The sequence below is a fragment of the Lineus longissimus genome, chromosome 13 (assembly GCF_910592395.1).
Source record: "Lineus longissimus chromosome 13, tnLinLong1.2, whole genome shotgun sequence".
NCBI classification, from domain to species: Eukaryota; Metazoa; Nemertea; class Pilidiophora; order Heteronemertea; family Lineidae; genus Lineus; species Lineus longissimus.
The window spans coordinates 4,162,947-4,190,110 of NC_088320.1; the positions used below are offsets into that span (position 1 = coordinate 4,162,947).

The window sequence follows — 27,164 nt, forward strand, 5'->3', positions numbered from 1 at the left end:
GGCGTTTACTTGCCATTTACAATCGTTTTGCTCAAGGAAAAATGAGCAAGAAAGGAAGAAGAGTGATAAGCTGACAGCGATTGTCACAGGTGATCGCGAACCACATAATAAAGCAACCAATCCTTTACAAAGGAAGCAAGCGGTGCCTTTGAGCCATCGTTACCTTAAAATATTTAGATTTCGTGTTTTCACCCCTGGAGGCAAAAATCTGACTTTTTCGCCATCATTTGTGGCTTTTTGACCCCTATACTTGAGGATGAATCGCAGAAGAATTGTGGAAGAGACTGAACACCTCAGCGAAGCCCCAGCTCTGGCCCGAGGCCCAATCTGTATTGTCCGCGGAACACTGCCCGAAACCTCCCTTCACACATCAAAGAAGGCCCGCTGAGGTCTCCCTTTTTGTCGAATGAATAGATAGTCGCTAATAGCAAGGGGCCGAACGGGCCCGACTGAGACTCTGATGATATATGACCCAAGCTCGATTGTCTAACAATTAAAATGTGATAAATCTCCCTCGCTCTTATACTCAGCCTAATTCTGATATCATGCCTCCTATGGCTCGAATTTTCCAGGTTTTGAATGTGTGTCCTTCACAGGGTAAACTAACCCAAATACTGTAGACTTTTGTCATGGAAATCGTACGAAGAATTTATGAGGTTTTAATATTTCGTTACCTTTAGAAACTCAAAATCACAGATAGTAGCATTTGGAGAGGACGCAGACACGGACTAAATCGCGGCCAGATCAAAATGGCGGCGACGGAAGAGACATCAAAAAACCACTTGACTTCTCCCCAAAACGGACGCGACGGGCCACCTGCCCCTGAACAATGCCAACATGGACGGTCTGGTTACGTAACGTTGATCTAAACTGGCCAAGGAACATGCTGAGGTTTATTGGCGGCAACATAGGACACGCGACAGCGGATGCTAAATCAACGATAGATGCAGGGATAAGGCGAATTGGCTTTCGAAACGGATTTTGTTTTTCCTACGCCGTTTAATACCTCCCTTTACACAGAAGTGTGTATTTTACACTGAGAGTATAGTGGTTTTGGCATAGGTATTGCCATATTCATCAGAGAATTCCCAGAATGGATTTTTCGTTTTGTTTGAGTGCCGGCAGATCGGAAAGTCCCTGGTGATCGGATGCATCACATGATAGGCTAGAATAAAGTGGCTATGCCAATGCATCATGAGAACAGAGATGCACTTTGGTATGTAAGGTTTGGTATACAAAATGTAAGGTGATTCCATTGCAATAACAAATGCATTTACATAGTATTCAATGATATTCAGATCATATTCAAACAACTGTCTGATCGTACATCCACATATGTGCAGTCATTGAGTTATTGACTTTTCCTGACAGTACGACATATGTGAGTCCCAACTGCCTGTGTGAAATATATTTAACATCATTATCATGACCGTTCGTGACTATTACAGTCATGAATAGCCAACTACTCTGCCAGATACAAACTGTTTCTGGTTGTCATATTCACAAGGAGTTTTCATTCTTCTGTAAGTTTTTTTCTATATTATATTTGAACTCACATTGGCAACAATTATTTAACAGATATCTAACCAATCACCCATTCAAGCGTTGTTACTAAAAATGCCGGTGTACAAGATCCTTGTACATGATCTTATTGACTTTCTGATGAGATGATTTTAAGATTTTAGTTTAAAATCGTATTCAAGCTCACAAAAATCGTATTAAACCTCTGCAGAAAACTGAGAGTAAACCAAAATCTTAGAGCCATGTTTGCAGGATTATCTGTTGGTACTCGCTCGCTCATTTTTCAGCACACATAACTCGAAATTGTTACTCTTTAACCCAAAATGGATCCTTCCATATAAATCGTTTCAAATTGGAAAGACATAGGTCATACATGCACCATGAAGCCACGATTTATACCCTCTCCCCCGAGCTCCATGGAGCATAAACATCAATATTCAGTCAAGAGATGTCAATAGGTCTTTTCCCACTGATGCACCTCTGAGTCATTGGGGAACGTATATGGATCTTTTAGAATATTAAGCTGGGATTAAAAGAGGACCTCAGTGTCAGTAGACAATATATGTTCTATCACGAAGTGGTTTATGAAGCAATATCGTACATGTACGTGAAGTATAATAGATGACTGATGGAAGAAAAGACATGCATTTTCGAACGTTTTGCCCATGGATCAAAAACATCATTATAACAAACAGAAATTCAAACTTGACGAAATGGCGAAAAATCAGGTTGACATTTTCTTTACAATCAAACGCCTCATCAAGCTTTTAGTTTATATTATGTGACATACGTACATATAACGTCTCACGCAAGTTACATCAGACCATGGCCCTCATTTGTCATGAGGAATTGTAATTGAGTCAGATCGGTTTCTCAGTTGATACGATCAATGCCTCGGCAATAGGTCCCAGACTCTTTTAGCCATCTTGTTTCTGTAGGGAGAATAATCTCCGTACTGCGATACCAGCGATAAATGGGACAAATATCCTTTGGATCCTTTTTATCCAGTAATTTATGACCCTGTCTAGTCCGACTGTCTGCCTTTAAATGGAATTGCTAGGCAATGGTGATTAAAAGGTCAGGCGGAGACTGGATGTTGCATACATATACATGTACGCAGGGATGTATTCGAATCTTTAATGTATCGTTGATGATGCTCGTAATTGTGAAAATACAGCAAAAAGGACTGGATGTGGATTGAAGATACTAACGGTTGCGTCACACAGATCAACAGTACTCATTAGGAGTATTTGATAATTCGGTCCCTGCTAATACAGATATTTATTTACAATTTGCAAAGAGATTATCATAGACAGAAATCCGTACAAAAAATAAGAAATGTACAACAGATAGGGACAGAGGAGACTGCTATGTGTAGCATTATCGCAATCTGGCTGGTAATAGTAAAATGATAAGCTTCTCATACTGATGATATTACAGTGACATTTGTAGCAAATGCAATTACCTTAATGAAAGTAGACACTCTGCAAAACACCCAATTTGGTTTCATGTTTTATGAATCGATCTACAATGTAAGGATTATCTAAATCCATACAATATTCTAGATAAATTGAAGAAAATTGACAATTTCCAGATAAACATTTTTAAAAATCACGTTTGTAACAAATAGTCCAGACAAAATTAATTGTTGTTTCGATCGAGGTGCAAATGTCCACTTTCCAATCTGTTCGTGCGTCCAATTAACTGGAAAGTTCTAAGTCTAAAATCAACAGACAAACGGAAGCCAGAAACGAAATAATTGCAATTTTCCTGAAAATGATTTCATTTCTTTATGTTATAAAATCGCCACTGATATGGGCACCAGGTGTCCGATGGCGAAATTTCAATTCAGCATAATATCAATCGGATGTCATGACAATGAGTAAGACGGTAATTCCCAATGGTAAAGGCTAAAATGCAAACGGCTTTTATTTCGTTTCTCAATGGCAAATAAATTACAGGCGCGGAGGTTTACTTTCCCCCAACGTCGCAGTCGGACGCTCAATTCTAATACCCCGTAAATTCGATTTTAGTTTTGCTGCGAATCTCCCCTGGGAGCTGCGTTTGACACTTTTGATGGCTCTTATAATATTCAAGACTTCCCAGTCATAATGTTGAAAATATTTATGCAGAATTGCGATCAAATTCGGATTTCTTTCACATGCACTGTTCATTTTAAAACCTGGCTCTTTGATAATCGCGGCTTGAAAATTACCAGAAAAAACAGAGAAATCTTCAGACAGAGTCTATCAATGTCATCAAAGTGAACCCCGACGGGATGATTCACCCGACAGAAAATTAACATATTTCATAATGCGTAATACTGTCAATCGAGAGCCCCAGTAGAATGCGCTCTTTAATTTAATTAAATGAAACCGTTTTGTAAGGATCCAACCCGTTATACACGATTTAATTCCATGATTGTGAAAACAAAATCAACTTTGCGGCGTACATCGAGACGCATTGTCTGTGTTGAATCGCGTCTCCAAAAGACGGAAAATTTTCGCAATGGACAATTGAGTTATTTTCGTTGGTTTGCTATCGTAAAAAGGAAATTGGAGACAATTACGCTTTCATGTGCCGCGTGAATGAAATTCGTCTAAATAAGTTAAAAATTGGTGACAACATACCTGAGAAATTTTGCCAAATCTTTGCCAGAATTTGAATGTTACGTCGAAGTGTCCGTTACGTTGTGCTGTGTATACGCACGCGACTGCATGCCTAATTAATGTAATCCATAGATATCAACATTTCAACTTTTGAGAGCACAAGTTGATACCTCTTTCCTTTGGCAATACCTGACTCGGACTGGTTATAAATTCAACAACCGGCCGGTGAGATACAACAGCTTAATACTAATGACTATTTTTTATTGTTGCAGTCAAGGTTTTGAAGGAGTATGATTTGCGAGTTGTCATTAGGCTCAAGTTGACAAGGAATGAAAAATAACGAAATTATGGCGCCCTAATTGCTTACCGCGGTACTAATGGGGTCAAACTTGACAGGTTGGGTTATTAAGGTAGAACTCTCATCACAACAATAGATACAGCAGAGAACTTGGAGAATTTTATTAAACTTTATACTTTTTCTGATCTTATAACTTTTATTTCACAACTTGGGGCAGCTATGCTAAACAGACGTTACTTGAATGGCACGGCTGACACGAGCTGTCAAACAACAAATATCACTCACCGTGATTGGTCGCCGCCGCGTCATGTGACCAGTTGCAATGGTTGAATTTGGTTTATCAATTTCTTAACCGAGCCGGGTTATAATGGAAATGAGTGTGCTAGCGTAGTGTGCAGAAAATGTAGTAAAAACGCCAAACCTTTTCAGAGATTCCACAATTCGTGTTGTTTTACGGGGAATTATGGACGGGAGTCGGGAGAGCGGTTTCATCAACTCTAGGCCGAGTATGGCGGAGTTTCTGCCGGGGCAATCAATCACAGAGACTGGGGTAGCCCCGTACTGTCCCGAGCAGCTGCCACAGGAGTCGACCCGAATACCGGAGTACCCTTGGATGCGGGAAAAGAAGCAAGCACGAAAACCTGGGAGCATAACAAATGGCGCATACGAACGTAAGTCATTAATTATAAAACTTATCTCATCTTGGGCTATTTATCATCAGTTCGAATGTTCACATTCGCACGCTGGTCAATTCAAAATGTATGCGCGATGCTCATCTGGACTGGGTTACCCTCCAAGTGCCCGGGTTTAAGTGTTTGTTTTATTCCATTTGACAATGAATGATTGCCTCTTTGATGTAACCGAGGGTCACCTAGATCTAAGGGAGCCGGCAGATGACAAAGTACCTCAGTTTCCATATTTGTCAGCTTCTCTCTGCGGCTGGCTCTATATTTCAATCTTCTCGACGTCTAAGATTAATTATAGTGTAATCTGGTCGTCTTAAATGGGTCATGTCATTGTTGCAAATCTCACACCGCTTGACTTAGTTCATATACCCGACCCCTTTATCTATTTTGGATTATTAATACATACATATGTCATGACAACCGTTCCACGTTTTTTCTGCGAGCCATATTTTCGTGTCACATCTTAATTAGGTCAGTGCTCTGCACCATCTCACCATGACCTCGTCATTTTCTGCGAATGCTCCCTTTATTTTGGGTTCTTTTTTTGACGAAGAGTTGTACGTCCAGTTGCGCTGCAGGCCAACTTATCACGTATTTTGTTACCATAGTAACTGATGATTATTGCCACTCGTCAAATAATCTTAATGCAGGACATGTGTTTCCAACAATCTGGAATTACTCCCCCTTCTTTGATGTATACTTCTCCTATGATTTGAGAAAGGCCTGCAACACTCATGAAGGTATTTGGCTATTCCCATTATGTAACTGACCTATTTTCTTCTATTTTTGTTTGACATTTCTGTTACGTCAGACCTGGAGGTACTAGTACATGTTTTTTTTTTCCTTAACCTTATCATACCTTCTTTTGTGAGAGTATGGAGGTTCTTATAACTTATTACATTTCTATAAAAAGTATATATTTTTCATGCCCACACAGCTAAAGACGCCAGCCATTGAGATTCTGGACTTCAATTAAGAATTCCATTCACCTTGAGTATCAAGAGTAAATTATTCAATCAGAATGGGCTATAAATTACGCTGAAATCTCGCCGTAACATATCTTAGTTGGCGTATCTCTGAAGTGGCACGCTTCCCGAAGACGTGTATCAAAGATAGAAAGTTTATCTGAGGAAACACATTTTTCACCTATCTACTTAATCTTGAAGGAAAACTGTCAAAGATCAAGAGGAGCCATTTTTCGAATTGCTTGGAGGGAGATTGGCGGGGCATTAGCCTATATATTTCGTCTACAGTCCTGTCGTTTCCCCGGCGAGGGCGTATTTACTTTTTGGCAAGGTTGCAATATATATGGTATCAAACAAGGGCAGACATTGATTCAGGTATAAAGGTAATTCTATGACTACGGTTAAGTCTGGAGTTGCAGTCCTGTATTGGTCAGAGTTACCAGCTGGGTCCTCACCGCTGCCTCTCCCGGAAACACCAGCCACTGTTCAAGTTGAATGCATTTTCAGCATCACTGTTTTTACATTGTTGGGTCTGATGAGGAATTTCAAACAAGGTGTCACCGAAAATATTGAGCACATTGTTGCTCGTCTCCAGTGTGAGTTGATGAATATTGAAGCACGTGACTGTAACCGAAATATGAAGCTTTTTAAGAATAAGACGAAACAACAGACACAGTCTCATCATATTTCAACATGCGTCTGGACAGGCGTCGCAAATATTAACGTGATGAACTATCAAATCTCAGAAATCAGGACATTGGCTACTGTCTAGTAAATTATTGCAGCATTTTCTAGAAAAGTAACATCTGAAATTGTTGTGGGAAATATTATATTACAGGTCATATTTTCACATCGATGTATTGCTGAAAGTATGACAATGTGGCATATCTACTTGAGGTATACATATCTTGGGTACGCGGTACAATTATTGTCGTGTTTTTGGAATCTATGTCCATCATCATATCTCATCATTCCGGCTTACCCTGTGAACATCTTGTAAACATCCCTTTCTCGTCCTTTTTCCTGGCTTGTTCCATTTTCAGCAGCATATTAAATGAGCAATACTTTCTTCTCAGTTCCAACGTTCCTGCAAGTCGGACTAGCCTGTTTCTTTCAGTTTAAGTATGTGCACAGTACTGGCATCGGCAAAAGACAACATTCAACCTTCGATGCAATACGTTACTGTACATTATGCATGTAAAATCATACAAAACCTACATCCCCTGTCCATCAACTCGTCACGGCGACCAGTCCATAATATCATTCTGAGTCTAATCACTCCATATGACCTCGGACATTAATCAATAAAAAGAAATCAATGTCACAACTGGTCGTCAACGAAGGCAGATCTACTTAGTGACATTATGAGTTTTCTTATGTCCAGTACACGCAAGCCACCAACATGTGCATGATTGAATTTCCTGATATCAAGAATACATAAAGAATAATCTTTCTTGCTGATATTGATATGTATCAAGAGACGGTCAAGATTGCAAAATGACTTGTCAATGACTGTGGGTTACACGCTGTTGCTCAAAGAAACGTTGCCATTAATTTCTGAAGATGCAACCAGGATATGGTCACGAGCTATGTACCTAAAAAACAAGCACTGAGCAGTCCGATAATGGATCGTGGTTACCACGACGATGATTCACTATGTTTTATGTTTTTGATCGAAAAACCAAGACTCTGATGGATGTGTATTTAGTTCTATTCTGCCTAGCTTGCATTGAAAATGATTCTTCTGGCTTAGACAACAAACTGATGGAATATCAACCCACTAGACGATGTATATGTAACATAAATAGCTGCGTGGGCAATCAACCAATGTGTGCAGAGCTGCAATGTAATACATTCGTACATACTTGTTATGAACATGGTGATATATCACAATATCGTCGCATGTACCAACAGCTGAAGCATGAAATGACAATATTAAAGTAGTCTATGCAAATGACATCAAGGTGTTCAGGCAAGTCCAATCTTCTCACGTGAAGGCCATAAACTGGTGCACGAGTGCAATCATAAATCTGTTAAACTCAATGTCGTCCTTAGAAGCTCCGACTGGCTTCATTCATCAAAAAGACCTGAAAATTTCGAATTTATCAAGAGGTTTTTTTCCATGGAGGATTTCAGCTCGTTTTTCTAGATAAGATGCGGGAAAAGGGTATAAAAAAGCTGTTGATTTATGGTTTAATTGATTCTTTTGGAATTGAGAACGTCAGGAGAACGTTCCAATCACACAGCGCTTGTTGCAGCCCGGTTTCTTTGACGTGACAGCAGAAAGACGTACATGTACGCAGAATGCATACCCTACTCATGCATACGATTTAAACCACTACAACAGCGGTGTCAACACTGTTGACGCTCCATGTGGTGTGTATGTATGACGGCTTCATTTCATTGACAAAAATATGATAGAACATTATTGTCTGGCATTGATCCTGTTATACAAAGCATTTGACCTGAAGGTGGTGAAGGTTCATGCATATAATCATATGATAATCATACACTGGAGCGTGATGTCTTTGAAGATATCAAGATGTGGACGGCGGCAATCCCTTTGAAGTTTATAAGTATTCAGAATGTTATATGATGTCAAAGATATGACTTATGCTTGCAGCAACTTATTTTGGGCGACAGGCTACCTGACATTCTGGATATTGCAGGCTTATTTTCTGATCATTTCAATAGCTTCATGTCACTGGCCTCCTATACTGAGGCTCTTGGTCCATTTATAAAATGTACAATGTTAACTAGCAACAAGAAACAAAATACCTGATTCGTAGGCTTGATTCATTATGAAGGAAAACTAAGAAACGTTCTAAATCGTCAACTAAAGTTCACTTCATCATATAACGAATACAGAAACCACTGTGGCTGCCAACTCAGCCAGGAAGTAGGGTGTTTCTTTTCAGAAACAAGCTGACACCAAGAGGACCATGATTATGGTAACAGTACCCTTACCCTATAATCCCGAACTCAGATGCACTTAAGAGCGCCAGCCCCTTTGCTTCGTTCAGCCTATTATGACAAAGACAGTCCTGACAATGGTAAACCCCTGCCCTGAAAGCGATAGGTCTAATTTACATGAAATTAAGGGTTTTAGAGTTTAATGTGGCTAAATTTGGTAGCCCTCAGTGATGATTGGACTCGTAATAGCAGTTAAGCCCAACGGGACTTTGACGATGGCTGATGACGGGGTGATGGCTGCTGATGAGACTGATAGCAGGATGAAGGGTGACGGAGGGGACAGTATCTCGGTAAAGAAAGGAATGTCAGTCTGCCCCTGTAGCGCACGTCTGCTCTCGAAGAGCCATACGAACGACGAAGAACGAAGTATGCAAATGTATTCTATCGTGGACGGATTTTGAACGAGCGTTTCTCGTGCTACTAAAGAAAGCCGATTCCTGAGTGTCTCAGTAATGAAATAGGCGCTGGACTTATGACACCCCGGTTCTCTTACTTTGTCTTCGTAAGGGTCAAACCTTTAGGTAAGAAATGGAACTGAATCATGTGCCCTCGGTTTACATGGTTCCTTCAACACTCTATGGGAGGAAGTTCATGATCCCTCGTAAACATGAGCATGTATCTCTGCAACATTCTTGTAAGATTCTTCGTTAGGGTCTGAACTAAATGTGGCTGCCATACCTTGGTTTCTGTTGACTGTAGCGGTAACAGCAGCCCAATTGGCCACAGGCTTTCCGCACCTTCCGTGATGGCGCCTACAGATGAGAGATACAGATGAGAGATGTCGCCACAATTCGCATCCCTTCTTTGGACTGCAAAGGGAAAAGATCAAAAAAGATGATTTAGATTTAGGTCAAGTCAGATTACAGAACGTTCTCGGTCTACACGATGCCTACGGTGAACTGACCTCATCGAATTGAAGGAAAGAACGAAATACATGGTATGTCCCTCATGGGTCAGAGAATAAACCGGCCAACGACAGCCAGGAACAACAATAATTGCATTAATGCAAAAAATACGGCATTATCTTGTCTTTATCATGACGGTCACTACAACTCATATCCCCAGGGGTGCAGTACCATTGTCTGTCCGTCACAACCTGCCAAGACTGCTTTAAACTCCTATTACGTGGCATCGACACGACTTCAGACAGCCTCAGTGACTCAACCATTGAAGGGATGTATCGCTTTAATCTTGTCCACTCTGCTGAATCACAACATTGGCGGCGGCAATTTCTTCAGGTCGGTCCTCGTTCTACAAGTGATTTCTGACGCATTTTTGCATTTGTAAGACACTAACCCTTTTAGGGTTGAATCAGGAATTAAAGTAAGCTAGGCCTACCGAAAGATGTTCATTTGGCGATACATGTATGTACACACGTATTTTATTCACAAACTATTTTGCTCAGATAACAGCATCAAAGGGCAGACCTACACACCTGAGCTTAAATTCTTGTCACATTCCATTTACATGGACACTGATGTATCTTGACCAGAGTTGTAGTATTGTGGGTAGGCCTACTTGACAGCTAAAAAGCCGGACCAATCTGTAACTTACCATAAGATACTTGCAAGCCTCTTCGATATCGCGAATGACTTTTCAGCTTCTGCGAAAAAGTCGAAAAAATTACGACATCTCTTTTCTCTCATATAATTGCATCAACACCTCGTCGAGGAAATTAACTGCTAATTTCATTCGAACTAATCCCGTTTTCCAATTATCTTCGTCGACACTTTTCTACTTCATACAAATTATCTGTCGAAGTACTGTTGACCAGAGTTGTACCTTCTAACTGCTAGTGACTAACGCCATCTTAAAAGAGTGAGCTCCTATGGAGCATTAAAGGTGTAACGATGGCAACTACAATTAGACTTTTTCGAACCTTGGATAACTTCAAATCCTCTGTACATTAAAACCACCAATGCAACAATATTTCGGGCATAGATTATAGATCTGTTCATGGAAGCAATAACGACAGATGATTGGGGCACTGCCTACCTTCGTCGTTGGATTCATCGGGTTTCCAAGAGCTGGCAGAGTCACGAGATGACACTTCTTACTCCCTCATCAATCAGTGTAAGAAGCAATATCCAAAATCGAAAAAACAAACAAAAAGCAATATATTGTAAGTAATCCAAAAGTGAGAAATATTTTTATTGTACCTCCTTCTCGAATGGTTATCAAAACTGTACTAAAGGCCTACACAGTTTGCTCAGGTTTTTGAAACAAATTATCTCCTCGACACTAATGATCATTAAGATAGCTAAGGACATCAATCTTTTCATGTGCTCACACAATGACCTATCTATTAAGTGTAAACAGCATTACCTGGTTACAATTATCGACTTCAAAGGAGCCGACTGTGTCATAGACACACGTTCAGTTTTGCTTCTTGATCGCCCAGGCCTGTTGCGAAAAACTTACGCAAGTATTGTCTTAGGTGCTGATATTTTCTACCGGTACACAAACAATTTGTTTGATTGTTGGAAGCAGCCTCCTTGAATAATAAGGGTGTAAGGAAGGGGTGCTGCGGGGGAGGAGGATTATCCGTTAGTTTCCAAAATATATGTATCTGTAATATAGTACCACCACGAATCATCTTACCTCCGCTATCATGATATAACTCTATGGCTTTGTACATGTATTGACTTGCTTGCTTCATTGTAAGATACCATGTTTTACCTGAACAATCCTTCCGGGTGCTGAGAAACGAAAAATTAATCCTCTGTTGCCTCTAGTGTGATTAATCGATTGTCTGTGTATAATTTGAGGTAGTGGAGTCATTAAACTCTCCAGACAGCCCGAAACGTAACTGTGAACCACGCTGCATATCAATCTCACCGTCTAGCCGTTAATAATACATGGGCAAGCTGACAGTTAAAAAATAGAATGCTGCGGCACCCTTTGATTATGCTGAAAAACCGTTAGCTATGCAGGTGGTGTTTGGTTACATTATATCAAGTGATGACGTGAAGATCTTTCTCTGAATACTACATCACACCACCCACCCAACCCCATTTGAATATATTTCAATCCTGTGAGTGAATACCATAATATGCTTAAATCATTTAACATATCACAAGTATATAAATCATCACTCCGATTCCTGAAACGCATGTATGTCTCTAAAATATAAATCTTTATCTATAGCGATGTGATGGTCATTGATCCTCTGTCAGATTCGTCAATCCTGGCGTGCTGCTCATGATATTGTCTGACCTTCCAATCTGACAGCCGAGAAAGAGGAGATGAGGAAAAAACTGATCTGATCTGACATATTTATCATGTTATTTTCTATCGTGTTATATACAGCATATACATGTAGTGCGGAAACGAGATGCAACAGTCGCTGGTCTGTGTTGGGTGTCGGTGTAACTTTTTCGAGTGTTTCAGGCCGTTTCTGGTTGATTTTCTCATGGTTCGGGAAGTGAAACGGCATCGGCTGCGTTTTTCTTTGTTCCCCGTATTGGAAAGGCTTGGTCTCTCAACGGAAACGCTGAATAGGGACCGAGCAAAAGCGTTACATCTGTAATGAAGTCACAGACTCACATGTTGTTTTGAAATAAGCAAACAACACAAAAAGCGCAATCATATACGTCCCCGCCGAGACATTTTTTCTGGGACACGCGGTGTTATTCCAGCACTGCCACGCCCCTGCCCTTTGACATGTTTATGTGACATTAGATTGCTCCCTTGGGGGCTAATGGGTGTTTAACAAGAAAACCACCAGGCGGAGCCAGCAGTGCCGAAGAGACCCACTGCATTATGTGACCTCCGTTTGAGGGTCAGCACGATTCTCCAGCAATTGGTAAAGACAGCTTGATAACGTGACTTCTGCGTTATTGAGATATGAAGTGAAAATCACCTGTCTAAGAAACAGGAATTAATTGCACGAGAAGACATCACAAGAGCCTGTGGTAGTTAGCTTCTTGCTCAACACATGACTGAGAAATTCCTTTGGTGCAGTAGAGGGACCTCCTTCAAATGACTGGTTCTTCTAATCGCTGACAGAGGTCACCACGTGTTAAATATTTACCTGCGAGAGAAACCATCCAGTCAATTCAGTTTCTTTAGATCTTGCCGAGTTTCAAGAAAAACAGCTACAGTCGCTATCAGAAGTAAATGTCCATCCCAGGTCGAATTTCCCGATAAGATCATTAAATCGTGTTCTTAGTTTCCTATAGATGTGCTGCATTATGTATATACAATGCATCTTGTAAAATCCTTAGTTTAAGAATCTTAAAAGAATCATGTGAAGATTGTATATGTACATCATAACTGAATAAGATACTAAGAAATCTTTCAACAATCCTACCGGGATTTCTGACCTGGGTTTTGGGTATTTTCGATGCTTACAGCTAAGAGCAACATATTGGATCACCCATCACCCTTCCATTGACTTCATCTCCCCCGGCACCCAAGTGACTGCCTCCCTGTCATCATCCTTTGATGTTTTCATATAACTTTTCTCATACGTTTGACGTACGTCTCACTGTCATGTTACGTCGTTGATATTAGTGCTGAGCATAGCTGACGCGACCAGATAGGATACAGTGCGTTTGATCAGAAGAACCAATACGATTTGCGCCAGATTACAATATTACAGGGGCGCATTTCATTAAAAAATGAAAGAAAAAACGGGTTATCATGTTCGCCGTGTACCGCCAGGGAAGGATGCGATAAAAAGCTAGCTTTTCCAGACTCCGTCTGATGGTTTACAATGAATGACTGGTCTTATGGTATATATTGTCGAATCAATGGAATTCCGTGATGACCATCTTGACAAGGCCATTGCCTGTTCTTCGGTGGCTTTTCGTGTCGCAAGTTTGTGATATTTCTTTGTTTACCATCATAGACGAGGCCGGGATTATTACTCGGAAATAATCACAACAATTGTGATGAACTCGCTTGTACGCTCGCTTGTTTACGTGGAGTTACCGTCAGAAGAAGAATCCAGTGCATCATTTCTGTGCTCAGTTCTATCAGCGTCTGCCTTTTTTTCTCGTTTTGTTACACCGTGTCTATATGCACTCACTAAGAGGTTTAATGTTGTGACATTGTCCACTTACCTGGCAATTAATCATATTAATATGCAGCTGTGTCATCAGAGTGATAAGTGAGGAAATAAAGTTGCATGCACGCGTAAGTGGCATGCGCCTGCAGCTGACTTGCGAGTGAAACGTCCGTATGAGCATAACATTTAGCCCGTATGGCCTATTATATCTCCGTATTTTCGTTTAATCCCGTGATTCGCAATCAATGCTCGATTTTCATATGTACTGGACTTGACTACATATGCATTCATTACTAGATTCATAGTTGAGTTTTTAGAATAAAGAATGTTACCAAGAACTAAGAAGATACAAGTTATATCTAAGTACTGAAGAGATGGTGAGCATCAGGTTTCTCTCTCAGAATTTGAACCACTACGTCAAACTTAGGCAGCAGCGTGGTTTTGAGTTTTAGAAAGGTACCCATATGGCACTGAATAGATGAAAATTAAAATTATGCAAATCGAGATTGATCATGTTCATCTTTCAGAATAATGCCTCTTTCTTAATCTGATTAGACCCAAAGAAATGAATCTAAGAAATAATTATCCCTTGCAAATTTGATTAGAATCCTTAGCCAGTCTTCAGCGGTCATGGTTCAGTTCCTTGCGTCTCCTCCCTCTCGGTTTTAATCATGACGTAAGCTAATTATAACCTCAGATGATCTAATTGATGGTCACGTGAAATGAGTTGGAATGATTGACATTTCGATGATTGACGTTCCTGCGGCTAAAGTAAAGGCAACATTGCCAGAAACAAAAAGTCTGGGAAAACGGTTAATATTTTCATTTAATAAAATGCGCGACATGAATCTGTTTCACTGCACGACACAGTTTAATCACGGAAACGTCAATACAAAATCGACCAAAATAAATTGAATCGTGTTTTTTTTCTCAAAGTTGTCATGGCGAAGGAAGTGTAAATGTCATTGCACCTCGAACCTCTCCCCAGGAATCGATCATACACACCAGCACTCTTCCCAGCATGAGCAAAGCGTGAAAGATTCCTTTGGACGTGACTGCGGCAATATCAAAGGCATGCCGTAAGTCTGACGTAACGTGTCACGTGATCGACTGTAGATTGCAGATGTACCATGGGATATAACGTCTTTTCCAGCACATTGCGACCATTGGTTATATTAATAAGCTGTCAATCATTTTGTTGTCGTCAAGGTGTTATTGCTGGTTTTGAGGAATCTCATTCGTTAATGTTTACATCAACTATGTTTCCTACTGAAACTCTATCACGGATGTAGTGCTATACATACGTGTCGTTCCAACATAAATTTTGAGTTCTTGAATTCCTTTCGTTGGTAGCAATCTTTCGTCAGTCCTTGGGTTACAAAGTACTCTTGGTATTTTTTCTCGACAAAGACTAGCTTTTCACATGAAGCACTCAAATTATCTCGGATTAGCTTCAAATACTTACATGTATTGTGCATTCCCACCCTGACAAAGTGATTTAAAACCTCAAACCCTTAATCTCGCGAGGGTTCTTCCATTACAAAATTACTCAGAAGATAACTTGAATTTGCATATGCAAATTATTCAAAGAAGTGGCGATATCATCATTGCTGATTATGCTGACTCGCGTGTTTTAAGACCAAGTGGATTCCAGTAAACAACATCCAGAACCTTGTGTATTATATGGGCGATACGTACGCATAGATGCACAGGAATTCCCGGTAAGACAGAGTGAAATCAAATCGCTGGTCTCTCAACTCAAATTGGTCAAATCCCACTTGGCAACAGTGCATTGAGGGTTCTGAAATACATTATATACTTAGGTTGACATGCACTCTAATCCTTAAGCCGCTGTCGTCCTTGAGTGAATCACGCGCCACGATAAAGCCGTACTCGGTTGAGTGATCATGGGACAACAGAGTAGGAAAATGCCTGGTAAGGTGACGTTTGAAACTGTTTATGTTATCTTATCCCCCTGGTGCTGGCAGGCATGACTTTATCCGCCTTCATCATCAGCCTATCTACTGCCTTTCTATTTTCCGATGAGTGATCTACGAATTCATTATAGTGTGTACTGCGAAATATCTTCTCTAACGAAACACTAAATTTGCTAAAGGTTATGCCATTCGGGATGCCAAGTTGACGAAATCGAAGTGTCCTGTGACATATTGCTCGCCATAACGGTACCATAATGTTTACGTTTCGAAATAATATTTTTGCCCCAGCCTTAACCCATTTGTACTGTGGCATTTGCTTATATTGTCGTGTTGCCAAGTCAATATTTTGATTACTAGCAATCGAATACCCTTTTTTAACATGGTTTTTGGTTCGACAAATTGGGAGAACATCGAATCAATTACTAGCCAAATCGATGTTTCGTGAACAGAGTATGATATACCCATCTGAATGACCTCCTAGGTCGGACCCCATCACATACTTGTCCCGGCATCAGATCAGATCCACTGGACAAACACTTCATTAGATTTCACCGATAATCACGAAGAGAGCGGTCATCTTGTTTCCGCCCCGGTGAATGACATGATTTGGCCACTTGTGCGTCAAGTCGACCGGCTTCAGTAGCATCCCTATATGTGTAAGTAACATGACCATTAAGTATGGTGGCATACCTTTTGATCATTATCTCTTACGGTTGGTAGAAAGAGAAATAACATAACGTTTTCGTTTTCTACCATATATTGATGTACATAATGTACACTCCATGTGTTTGCCATATTCCGTCGGTTCATCAACCATGGTGGGTTGCAAATATATCAACGTCATCCGTACCCTGTTTCTGTTTCTTTCTGGTTTTTTTTGTTCCTCGTTTTAAAGTGACACAGGAGTATGAATACCCGTTTCGAACATATACTAGTACAAGTATGAATAGCGCCAGTGGTAAAACATGTAGCCACTCCTTAGCTTTATTTTCAATACTTCAAAAATAAGAAGTGTTGAGAAAAAAAACCTTAGAAAAAGTAGGTTTCTCCGTGACATCTGGTAACGAAATCCCTCCCTGCGAAGACAGCCCAAGGCTTGCCGATTACTGAGCTCTTACTTTACGTCTGGTGTCACCATTTGAAACTTGCTACAAGCGACAATAAACACCTTTACTGAAAATAAAATGGCGTCGTTTTGAAGCTGATTGTCTCTGTCGATGTATACACCAACATCCTGTTAGTTGTCACACGTATGATTGGTAATAACTTGTACTTATAATGTCACTGCAGCTAACTTGGCCTTTTATTTCGTTGAAAACACTGAAATGACGATGATACGTTACAGAGAAATGTAACAACGGGTGAAATCATGTTATTAAAAAATGTGTCAAACCCATTTCAATTCCGCCCTCGCATTCTAGCACCTTTTTCTGTCCTTCGGGCATATCACCAAGAAACAGAAATAATGAGATTCGTAAAAAACACGAGGCTAAAATCGGTGTAAATAGTCGTGCTCTAACATCAGAAACTACCTCCGGGTATCGGCGGCTAGCTCTTTGTGTTCTCCATACCTGTCACAACATTCATTATTCGTAGCCGCCCATTCACATGTGTATAAAGCGTACCATATCAAACACCAGACAACTTCTATTGAAAACTTGCTAACGTCGCACGTTGTGAATGGCATCAAATGTTATTCATAAATGTATAATTCATTTGGAGTCATTGATACCGCTGGCGCCGCGTGGACCGGGCCAGAAGGCTTTTGGTCTGGGCCCGTGATTTGACTTTCCCTGTCGGTCTTAGGCGTTTGACTGCACAATGCAAGAGAGAAACATACACAAATACAGGCAAACACAGGTACAGGAGTGCTAGCTGGAAACTGTTCATAATCGGTAGCTTTGATGAGGAGATGGAGATGACAAGTTTGAAGCAAAGCAAAACATTATGCTGCAGCTTTTCTCAAGAACGGTGCAGTATACACACCTTTCACTCGTTGTACTACGAACTCCAATGGAATACGGTGTAAAAGTATCAGTGACCCCACAGTCTCAAAGTTCGTCGTCATTGAACGAAGCGGATTGATTCTCTTGAGAAATCTTTAATGGGCTTTTTGAGAAATCTTGTTTTCTTCATAAAATGCTGTATACGGTCATGTGAAGTGGCATCAACCCGATACCAGAGCATCTAATCATTGGCTCATGAAATGTGTGATGTTTCTTCCGCAAAAAACCATCAGAACTTTAAAGTCGTTTGAATTGTTTTACCAGCTCATCGAAAACGGTGATTGAACTTGAAGATAGGCAATAATACACCTCATTATAAAAGACATGATTGGCATTTGACTGGTATGCAACAAACTATGGCCCGATGCTTGAATTGGCTCCCGAAAGATATCCTTGATATCCGCCTTCTTGGCACAGAAAGCATGCCCTTTTTTACAATCACGACAGCGATAAAATCTTCTAATCCGCTTAAGAAAGAATATTCGATAGTGAAATACCGCCAGCACTTAAAAGAAGATTGACCTACTCTGATAAAGACTTCGAAATGTTGTCAACTTCGATCTCACTGCGGTTCACTTCAAAGGAGCATTCGGTGGTTGAGCGGACAACCACAAAATACTCGTGATATGATCCGGCACTGTAGACCTACCCTGTCACAAGTTTCCGTCACATGCCGACCAGCGCTTCCTAAAACAGATGTAATCTTTAAAACAGAAACCATTTTGCAACGGACCTTTGTTAAATTCGATTTCGTGTCAAAGTCAGTTTTTTATTCCTTTGATTTTTGAGTTGACGGGTAGATAACGAGGACTGAGATGCCAATTTAAGGGATTAATTTACATGTGGATTACCGCATTCTTTGTTGGGAAAAACACAGTGCTGATACGACTGACGCCGCAATTCGGAAAGAAATTGACAAAGACTGTCTAAGAATAATTTTTTGTCAGACATCAAGCCATAAGTAGCTGATACTTTGCTGCGCCGAAAGTAGGGGCAATAGAAGAACGTGGAGTCGATTTCCTCTTCCATTGCCTTACATCCTTAATGATTTTCAAATGATCACTGATATATGTCAACTAATTTGAGTTAAATTGAGTTGATCTGAACCAGTTGCATTTTGTAGTGCAAAATGGGTTACTGTTACCGGTTTAGTAGCTTAGTTTGCGTGTTCAGTCTGGAAGATAACGTATATCTGCGTACGTATCATGGGTTTACTTCCCTAGAGGCAATCACGCACCATTGGCAACGAGGTGGAACGAGTCTCGCACGAGCGTGACGTGTATGTTAAAATCGAGTTAGACACTTCACGTGTCCCTATAACGAAATTTTATATCTTTGCCGCACCCTCCAATCTTGACCATCTACCAACCGATCGCTCAATGGAAGGAGGTACTGGTACCCAACGTAGCTTCCATGCAGTTCTGTTGATCCTTTTGATAGAGTTGTCTAATCCCTATCGTCCAAGGACCGATTCTCCACCAATGATATTCAATAATGCATATGAAATTCTGATCTGTATTTATTTGCGGCAATTAAGGGCAGTTTACGTCAGAACCATTGTCCTCTGATTGACAGCGAGCGTTCTCTAATATGTAGCTTAGCGTTCTACGCCTCTGAACTCAAATAATGACTACTGATTCAAGAATTATGGATTGGTCCCTTGGAGGTTCAATCTGATGGCTTCCTGAGGCCCAGTTTTCTTGGGTCGGAGGTTGTTATCCGCAGCTAGAAGTAACCACATGTAATTTTCTCTCAATATCGTCAGGTATTCCGCCTTCTGTTCCGCTCATAACAGAAGGTATGACTATTTTGATTTCGTTTCTATGGTAACGGATAATTAACGTGTCATAATGAGGTGAAATACACGTTTTAATGTTTCTTTGAGAGAGATGTAAATCATAGAATGGATATGACAGAATGGTAGTTAAGATTTACGAGTTAAGATTTACAGTGTAACTTTGAAAGAAAATTCCAAAATATGGATGATTTTGAAGAATTATTGGATGACGTGCTTTGACTTTTTATTGGCTTTAACCTTTGGCTTGACATTCGAGATCAAAAGCAATACTGTCAAGTTTTTACAATGATGATCTAGTTGGGTGATATGAATAAAGGCTAGTAAATGCTTTTACTTCAATTTTGTACAGAAAGGCCAAGTGTAAATGTACATGGAGTTTTAGATAAAAGCATTTACTACTCTTTATTCATATCACCCATTGTCTAAAGAACCGACAATAACCAGTCAAAAGCACGGTAAGTCAAAGTAAGTTAACCTTAACTAAATCCCATTAGACTTAACGCCAAGTTGATGTTAACGCCATTGTTAGTGACTGATGGACTTGATTTGTACAACCAGGCCATATGTGAGGTTGTTTGTAGGTAATTTGGGCGTGGCTGCTCTTTGCTTGGATATCTTCGTTTATCTTAAAATCGGTAGGAATTATCTCGTTTGCTTTGTTGGCCAAACCAATGTGGACGTCAAATTCTGTTCCGAATAGAGAGCCTCAATATCTTGGGTTTGCCTGACTATACCCGTCCTGCTCTTGGTCACCTTAAATGTATGAATCACTGTCAAGACAGTGCTCGAATTCGCCATTATAGCCGAAAGATAGCTTGCTACTTACCAGATACCAGAATCCAGATTACCAAAATTGGATTGAAATTGAATTCAAATGTTATGGATTTGGCCGGCTTAGAGGCAAACATCCATCCTCGGTGTCCTGCCTGAAACGGTTTCGGTGTAACCAAATCTTATGTATTTAGATTTGAATCTCGGGCAATAAACGCTGTCCTGAGCAATGGCAAAATAATGGTGAATTAGAATATCATGTCTGGTGGAAATCAATTGGATATTTGCGGGAGATCAATAATTGTATGATCAACCTATCAATTTACTAAGACCAGGCTGTCACGTGATGCCAATTTAACAAATCGCGCGCTGTACGAAACATTGCTTTCCTCAGCCACAATGGCCGTTATTGCTTCGATGCCTTTCCTGGGCTTACATCTTATCATTTGAAGGATTCTGATCGAGAGAATTTAAGAAGCACATCAACATACCACAAGACAACCTCCATTTATACAAAAAAGAAAATTGGTATTGTCACTGTCAAACAAATCAGCTTTAACTTTGATAAATTTCTGCCTCTAATCAACGCGTTGGCTTACTCTCGGAAGAAATTTGGTGTTTCGGCTTAACCACATGTACCAATATTTCCCCAGGGTTTGGCTAATACATAATTTTAATCACGAAAAGCCCTATCGGCGACCACCACGGTCTACAAAGGAGAAAAAGGCAGTGTGGGATAGAAAAATACCCCGTCCAGTGGGGCTTCACTGGGCTATATGATCATCAGCACCATTTGCCTTCAGGGAAATCAGTGTTATTTTATCAGATAGCAACTCTCTCAACCCATATTTCCAAATGTGGCACGTTGATGATATTTTTTTCGGTTCTTTTTGATGTCTTGGCTTCTGGTGACGTGCGGCTATATTGCCGTCACACGCGAGAGGTCCGTTGAGGAGAGCTGTTTGCCTACCGAGGCCTTCTCCTGTTCGAGTCTGCCAATCATGCAACTGAGAGTTCCAAGGCACCAGTGGCGTGTGCTCTCGCAAAAAAGGCCGTGTTATATCCATTATGATTCCGGTTTTGATTTTTTCTTCTTTGATTCTTCAGTTATTTGATTCAAGGTATCGTATGTGAACGAAACAGAAAAATGAGATATTGACTAAATCTTATGAGAATCTCATGAACCATTAGGAATTCTGACCAGTTTGAAATAAATATAGGATTGTTTAGCGCACCCTACAACAACTCCTTTTTGGGGTACTGGCTAAGCCTAAATATATTTACCATATGATATAGAACTCAAGGATCAGAGGCGAATCATCAACATCTGATTACCGCCGTGCACTTTTTAACAAACCTCCTCTTCACGTAATGAATTATGCAACTCTGCTTTACACTATCAGAATAGAGATTGAGAGTCCACTAAACCCTCCCAATGACTACTAATTAGATTATCGTGAGGTCATCTGCCCGAACAGGTCCTGGGAGAAAATGGACATGTTCCACTAATGTTTTAGTCAGTGACACTTTTATCATTTTTTTCTTCATTGGGCAGATACCCTGATTAAGATCCTTTTCATGATGCCTTTGACATTCCGTGGGGAAATTACGAATGCATCGACACACGCAGATTGTTCAATCGCATGGTATTGTTGTATTTTGTTCTTTCACTTTTGCTAGTTTACGGCTTCGATGTCTGACATTATTTTCAGCAATTTCTAGCCTTCATCACAATGGGTGCCCGAATGCAATATGCCTTTTGAAGGCCCTGCAACACTCTGTTGAAATCCAAGTCCAAGATGGCGCCCGATTTGAATAGGCCATGCATCTCAACTTCCTTCTCCTTCTGTAATTTATATACGATTCCCTTGTAAATCTGTTTCATGTTCTTCTCATCATCTTTCTCTCAGTCAGACCACCATCCTTGAACATGCTAGTGTCAATCATCGTTATTATTGGTAGATGTCACTATGACCTCACCACATCCTTTCATTACCGCCTATCCACAGATATTGCAATATCTGACAATCAAATCGTATTAGTAACTATTTCGAAATTGGAAATCTCCGTGTTTGAAATTTAAAACTCATTTCGCTCACGCCAAGTCACGCGTGCGTCAATTTAAATTTGAGTTGTAGTCGCTGTCAAATGTGTTGTGTTTTTTTAAAGGAAAATAGTCATTGGTTAGCAGTACATTTCGTGTTTTTTGGGTATGCGAGCCTGATAAGTGGTTCATTCGGTTGCATAACGGTATAAATAAAGGCTACAAACACAATGATCATGCACTGACTTATGAATGCGACACTGAACTTTAACGTTCTAGGATTTTCAATCTCTACCATACATTTCCACGGACAAGTCCACAGCGGTTTGACAATAAACTTAATAAATGTACATGCATATATCTTATTGATTTCAGTAATTTATCTTCAGTCTTTCTAGAGATTTCCCCAACTATTAATTAGTTAACTAAAAATTGACAGGCTTCAACTTTCTTCTCTTTTCAGAGGGGACGTCGACGCCGACGACGCCAACTTCTGTCGGAAACAACCCACGCCGCCTGCGCACAGCGTACACGAACTCACAACTCCTGGAACTCGAGAAAGAGTTCCATTTCAACAAATACCTCTGTCGACCCAGGCGGATCGAGATCGCAGCTTCGCTAGACCTCACGGAAAGGCAGGTGAAAGTTTGGTTCCAGAATCGACGGATGAAGTTCAAACGCCAGACGGGAAAGGGTGATGGCATGAATGAAAATTCTGTCTCCTCCACGAGTAATCCTGTTGATAGTACTTTGGACAGCTCCTCGAACCCCAGCAGTATTAAGTCAATGTCACCCAGTGATGGCAGCCTCTGCGGCCCGGAGACAGACGTCAGGGACGTGACTGGGCCCGAGTCACGAATCGACAGCACAGCGGATCCGGGCGACAGGGCAAACACGCCACAGGAAGCACTACCCGGAGTAGGCAAAGATCTCGAAGCAGAAACATCTCAGACAGGTTACACTAAACTAAATAAAGAGCACGATACTCAAAACATGTATGGCAAATACTCAAGCGATAACGAGGAGCGATCGGGGTATGCTCAACCCTGTATTGGCGAATCAGATCATTCCAACGGTAAAGTTAAACTTAAAATGGCGTTATCAATGGATGTCAAATCAGCGTTATCTCCAAATCCAGATGCGAAAACAGATGTTTGTCTTGAGCTGAATCCACTAGTTTCGCGATTCACCCCAGATACTGTAAATCAGACTCAAAGTTCCACACATCAAGCTTCTAGTCCACATACGTACGGCGGGAATGCCGTTATGGCAAGTCCGTTGGCGGCGTTCACCCCCGGCCAAGACTGTAGTCCTAACTCTGTTGGCTCTTATCCCCGGAATCCCGAAGAGGTCCTGAATCACGCCACAATGCAAACACAGGGTATGAACAATCAGAATCTCACAAATGAAAAGGTCTCATCAAGTTTTTCGAACATTCCGCGGCAAAATGGAATCTCTACTCAGACAAGTTTCTCCTATGATCAGTACTATCCACATCAAAGCACTAACTTTCAAGGAGGTAGCCCATGTCAGACCTCACCGAATACGTTCAACCATCAGAATCAAAGTTTCCAACGGCAAAACGGGTCCCCGTCAGAGTACAACGGGTTTGCTGGGACCACTGCTTTATACAGGAACTACCATAACTCTCAATATTACAGACAAAACTACCAGGCAATGGAACCACAGTCAGGTCAACCGAATGCCATGCAGCCGGCAGAGAATTTGACACACAACGAGTATGTGAGGCAGTCACAGCAGGGTCATAGTATAACTGGTTACACAGCAAACTTTCCACAAAAACAACAAGAATGTTGCGATGACAGTCGACCCTTCAATAACCAATTTGACAGTTTCTCAACTTCCAGAAATGATTTCATTGAACTCACGCGCATGCCGGCTGCTAACAGCAATCGTCAGGGTCAAGGTCATTACGATCAACTTTGCCACCAGGGGGCAGATGTAAATAATCAACCAACCAATCAGGACGGTTATTATAATTTCAATTATGAAATGAATCAAGAGTTCTCCAATCAGTTCAATAGTTATAACGGGTACAATCAGCAGAGTTTTTATGCTCAAACGTGATGATACCAAAAGCAGGTCTTGACTGTTATAATGTGACAGACTCACGTTACTTAGAACTAATGGGGGGCTGAAATGGTTGAATGCGACAGATGAAGCACTGACATGTAAAACTGTACGAGTGTGCAAACGAAATTACTAAACAGAGTGATCGACGGATTCACAGTTTTAAAACTATTTCAAAAACCTTTTCAAGCCTGAATTGTTTTTTTCTTCTTGATATTATTTGACATGATCGTGGGGTTGGTCTGTTCACAAGTGTGCTGCTTTTGGTCTTGCAATACATTATATTTAACATTATAAGTGATAACTGGTTCGCAGGGTAAAATGAGAGATATATGGCATATATGCATGTCATAATAATATAATATAGATCTGTTCACAGTATATAACTGAGTGAGATGTCCTTTAAGGAGGCAACATTGTAAAGCACGTTAATCCCAGATCAGAAGAAATATCTTTTAATCAAGGCAATAATCGATATCGGGGTAGGGAGTTGACAAAATAAACAACAGGGAGGTCTAGATCTGGTTTAGGAGCGTTCGCTGCCTAGTAGCATATTGATTTCAGCTAACTTGCGCTACTGTTATGAAACGAAATCTAGAGCTCTCTGCTAAAATATTACCATATTACACTTGGCGATGTTTTATAGCGGTAGTTCAAATGGTGGCACAATGATACATAGGTTTAGTTCCAAGTCCAAAGTTACGTGATGGTTACGATTCAAACTGAATAGCGACTTGGTGCAAACAAATTACGACGCGATTATTTAACGTTCGTCGTTTCGTAACATATCTGGAGTGTCGGAGATATAGATTGCTTCATTTAGAATACCGGTAATCGTTTGTTTTTTCATAAAGAACGAGTGATTTTATACAATGCATAATAGGTGCAATAATATACATGTCTAATTTTGTACGTGAAGATCACTTACTTAATCCGTTTGCGAAAGACGCTAAAATGGCATCATGTACACATGTCCAAGTTTAGAAAGACATCAGGGCAGGATGATTTTATGTATTTCGTGAGCGGATCCAGTAACAGTCAATTTGTACACACTTTCTTGTAAGCATGTTGATTGTACATACTACCATTGTTGATAGTTAGCGACGTCACTGTGCATACGTACAATGTACAATGGAGAAACTGTATGAATGATCACAATTTCGTGTACACATTTGTTCTAGAGAATTTAGAGCTTTACATGACGTATCATATACCACCTGCTTTGGTCACCGCAATGGCAGGCTGCATACATGCACTTTGCTCCAGCGGTTATATGGTAATTAATGTTTTCACAACTCCACTGTGGGGTAATTTGAAGTACCAAATATCCGCTGGGGCCATGTACTTGGCTTAGGCTACATTCTCCCCTGGGCATGTACAACGTATACTCCATTTCATGTAATGGACAGTCTTACTGTTAAACTAGAGTACGACAGAAGCAAGTGCACCAAAAACATCAGATGATTCACAAAAGTGTAGTTCAATCGTGGTTCTACGTGACTGATCTCTAGCAGCATTCCTTGCAAATAACGATACAGAAGATGTAAAATAAATACTCATGTCAACTTATATGTTCTTCAACGTGTTCTTCTTATGTCGCTCATGATCAGTGTTGTCTCCAAGTTACTGTCTCCAAATCCTGAAAAGAATTCTATCCCGGCCTCCTGGTTGTGACTTTGTCCTTCCTATTGGAGCATCGAAGGGAGCTTCCTCTTGCGGACTTCTCTACTAGGGGGACAACTCTACACTAAGGAGACCAAACGACAGTCCGATTTGGGAAATTCCATCAATTTGAGCTCTGAAATCAGGACACCAACCAAGAACAGGTATCAGTCAATCGAATGTCTTCAATAAAAAGGCTCTCCTGTATGTTGAGTGTCTCTGGTGTCTGCTGGCATCTTAACTGCATTTTGACATTCTGGCCACAATGTGAATATCTCTAGCCTCTTGTTAAAAACAGAGCTACGAGATGCTTATTCAAAAGTCTCCAGGTGGGATAATTATTTTGCCTAGTTCCAATGTCACATTCCAATTTCTTGTCGACGAATACTGTAAGCTGGGGCGGGTAACCGTAAGAATCTGGCCATTAAAATTCACATCTTACTTAAATCGTCTCTGTCACCTCAAGACGCGACCAGAGCACCTCGTATTATACCACATTAACATTTGATTTGAAGCATCAATAAGCAAGACATGGCGGTTCTACTGGGATTTCAAATTTTAATGGATCAGGCAATGAGAGGATGAGTTCTGATCTTAGACCTGAACTGTGGGCATGATACTTAATTTGAACCGATGCGCTAGAAGCTCCGCCGACGACAGCTGAATGACGGTGTGATTCCGCGCGAAAAATGTCCTAATGCTCCTGGCTCCTAAACCTGAAGTAATTTGCAGTGATTGAAGTCTTGGTTAGAGAAGACATGACATTGACGAAAGCAGAAAATGTCACTTCTC

The 27,164-nt window shown here is 40.6% G+C and overlaps 1 protein-coding gene across 3 annotated transcripts; it reads left to right on the forward strand.

Annotated features, from left to right (window-relative positions):
• Positions 1-746: 746 nt before the first annotated feature.
• LOC135497814 (homeotic protein proboscipedia-like) lies at positions 747-26,279 on the forward strand. Of its 3 annotated transcripts, none has more exons than XM_064787747.1 (3): positions 747-1,216; positions 4,858-5,099; positions 23,083-26,279. In XM_064787747.1, exons 2-3 carry the CDS (start codon positions 4,892-4,894, stop codon positions 24,705-24,707), a joined length of 1,833 nt encoding a protein of 610 aa, XP_064643817.1. In that variant the 5' UTR covers positions 747-1,216; positions 4,858-4,891; the 3' UTR covers positions 24,708-26,279. The 3 variants fall into 3 exon arrangements, with proteins under 3 accessions (XP_064643817.1, XP_064643816.1, XP_064643815.1); XM_064787746.1 differs by lacking the exon at positions 747-1,216 and adding an exon at positions 1,382-1,523; XM_064787745.1 differs by lacking the exon at positions 747-1,216 and having other exon boundaries at positions 4,717-5,099.
• The last annotated feature ends 885 nt before the right edge of the window (positions 26,280-27,164 follow it).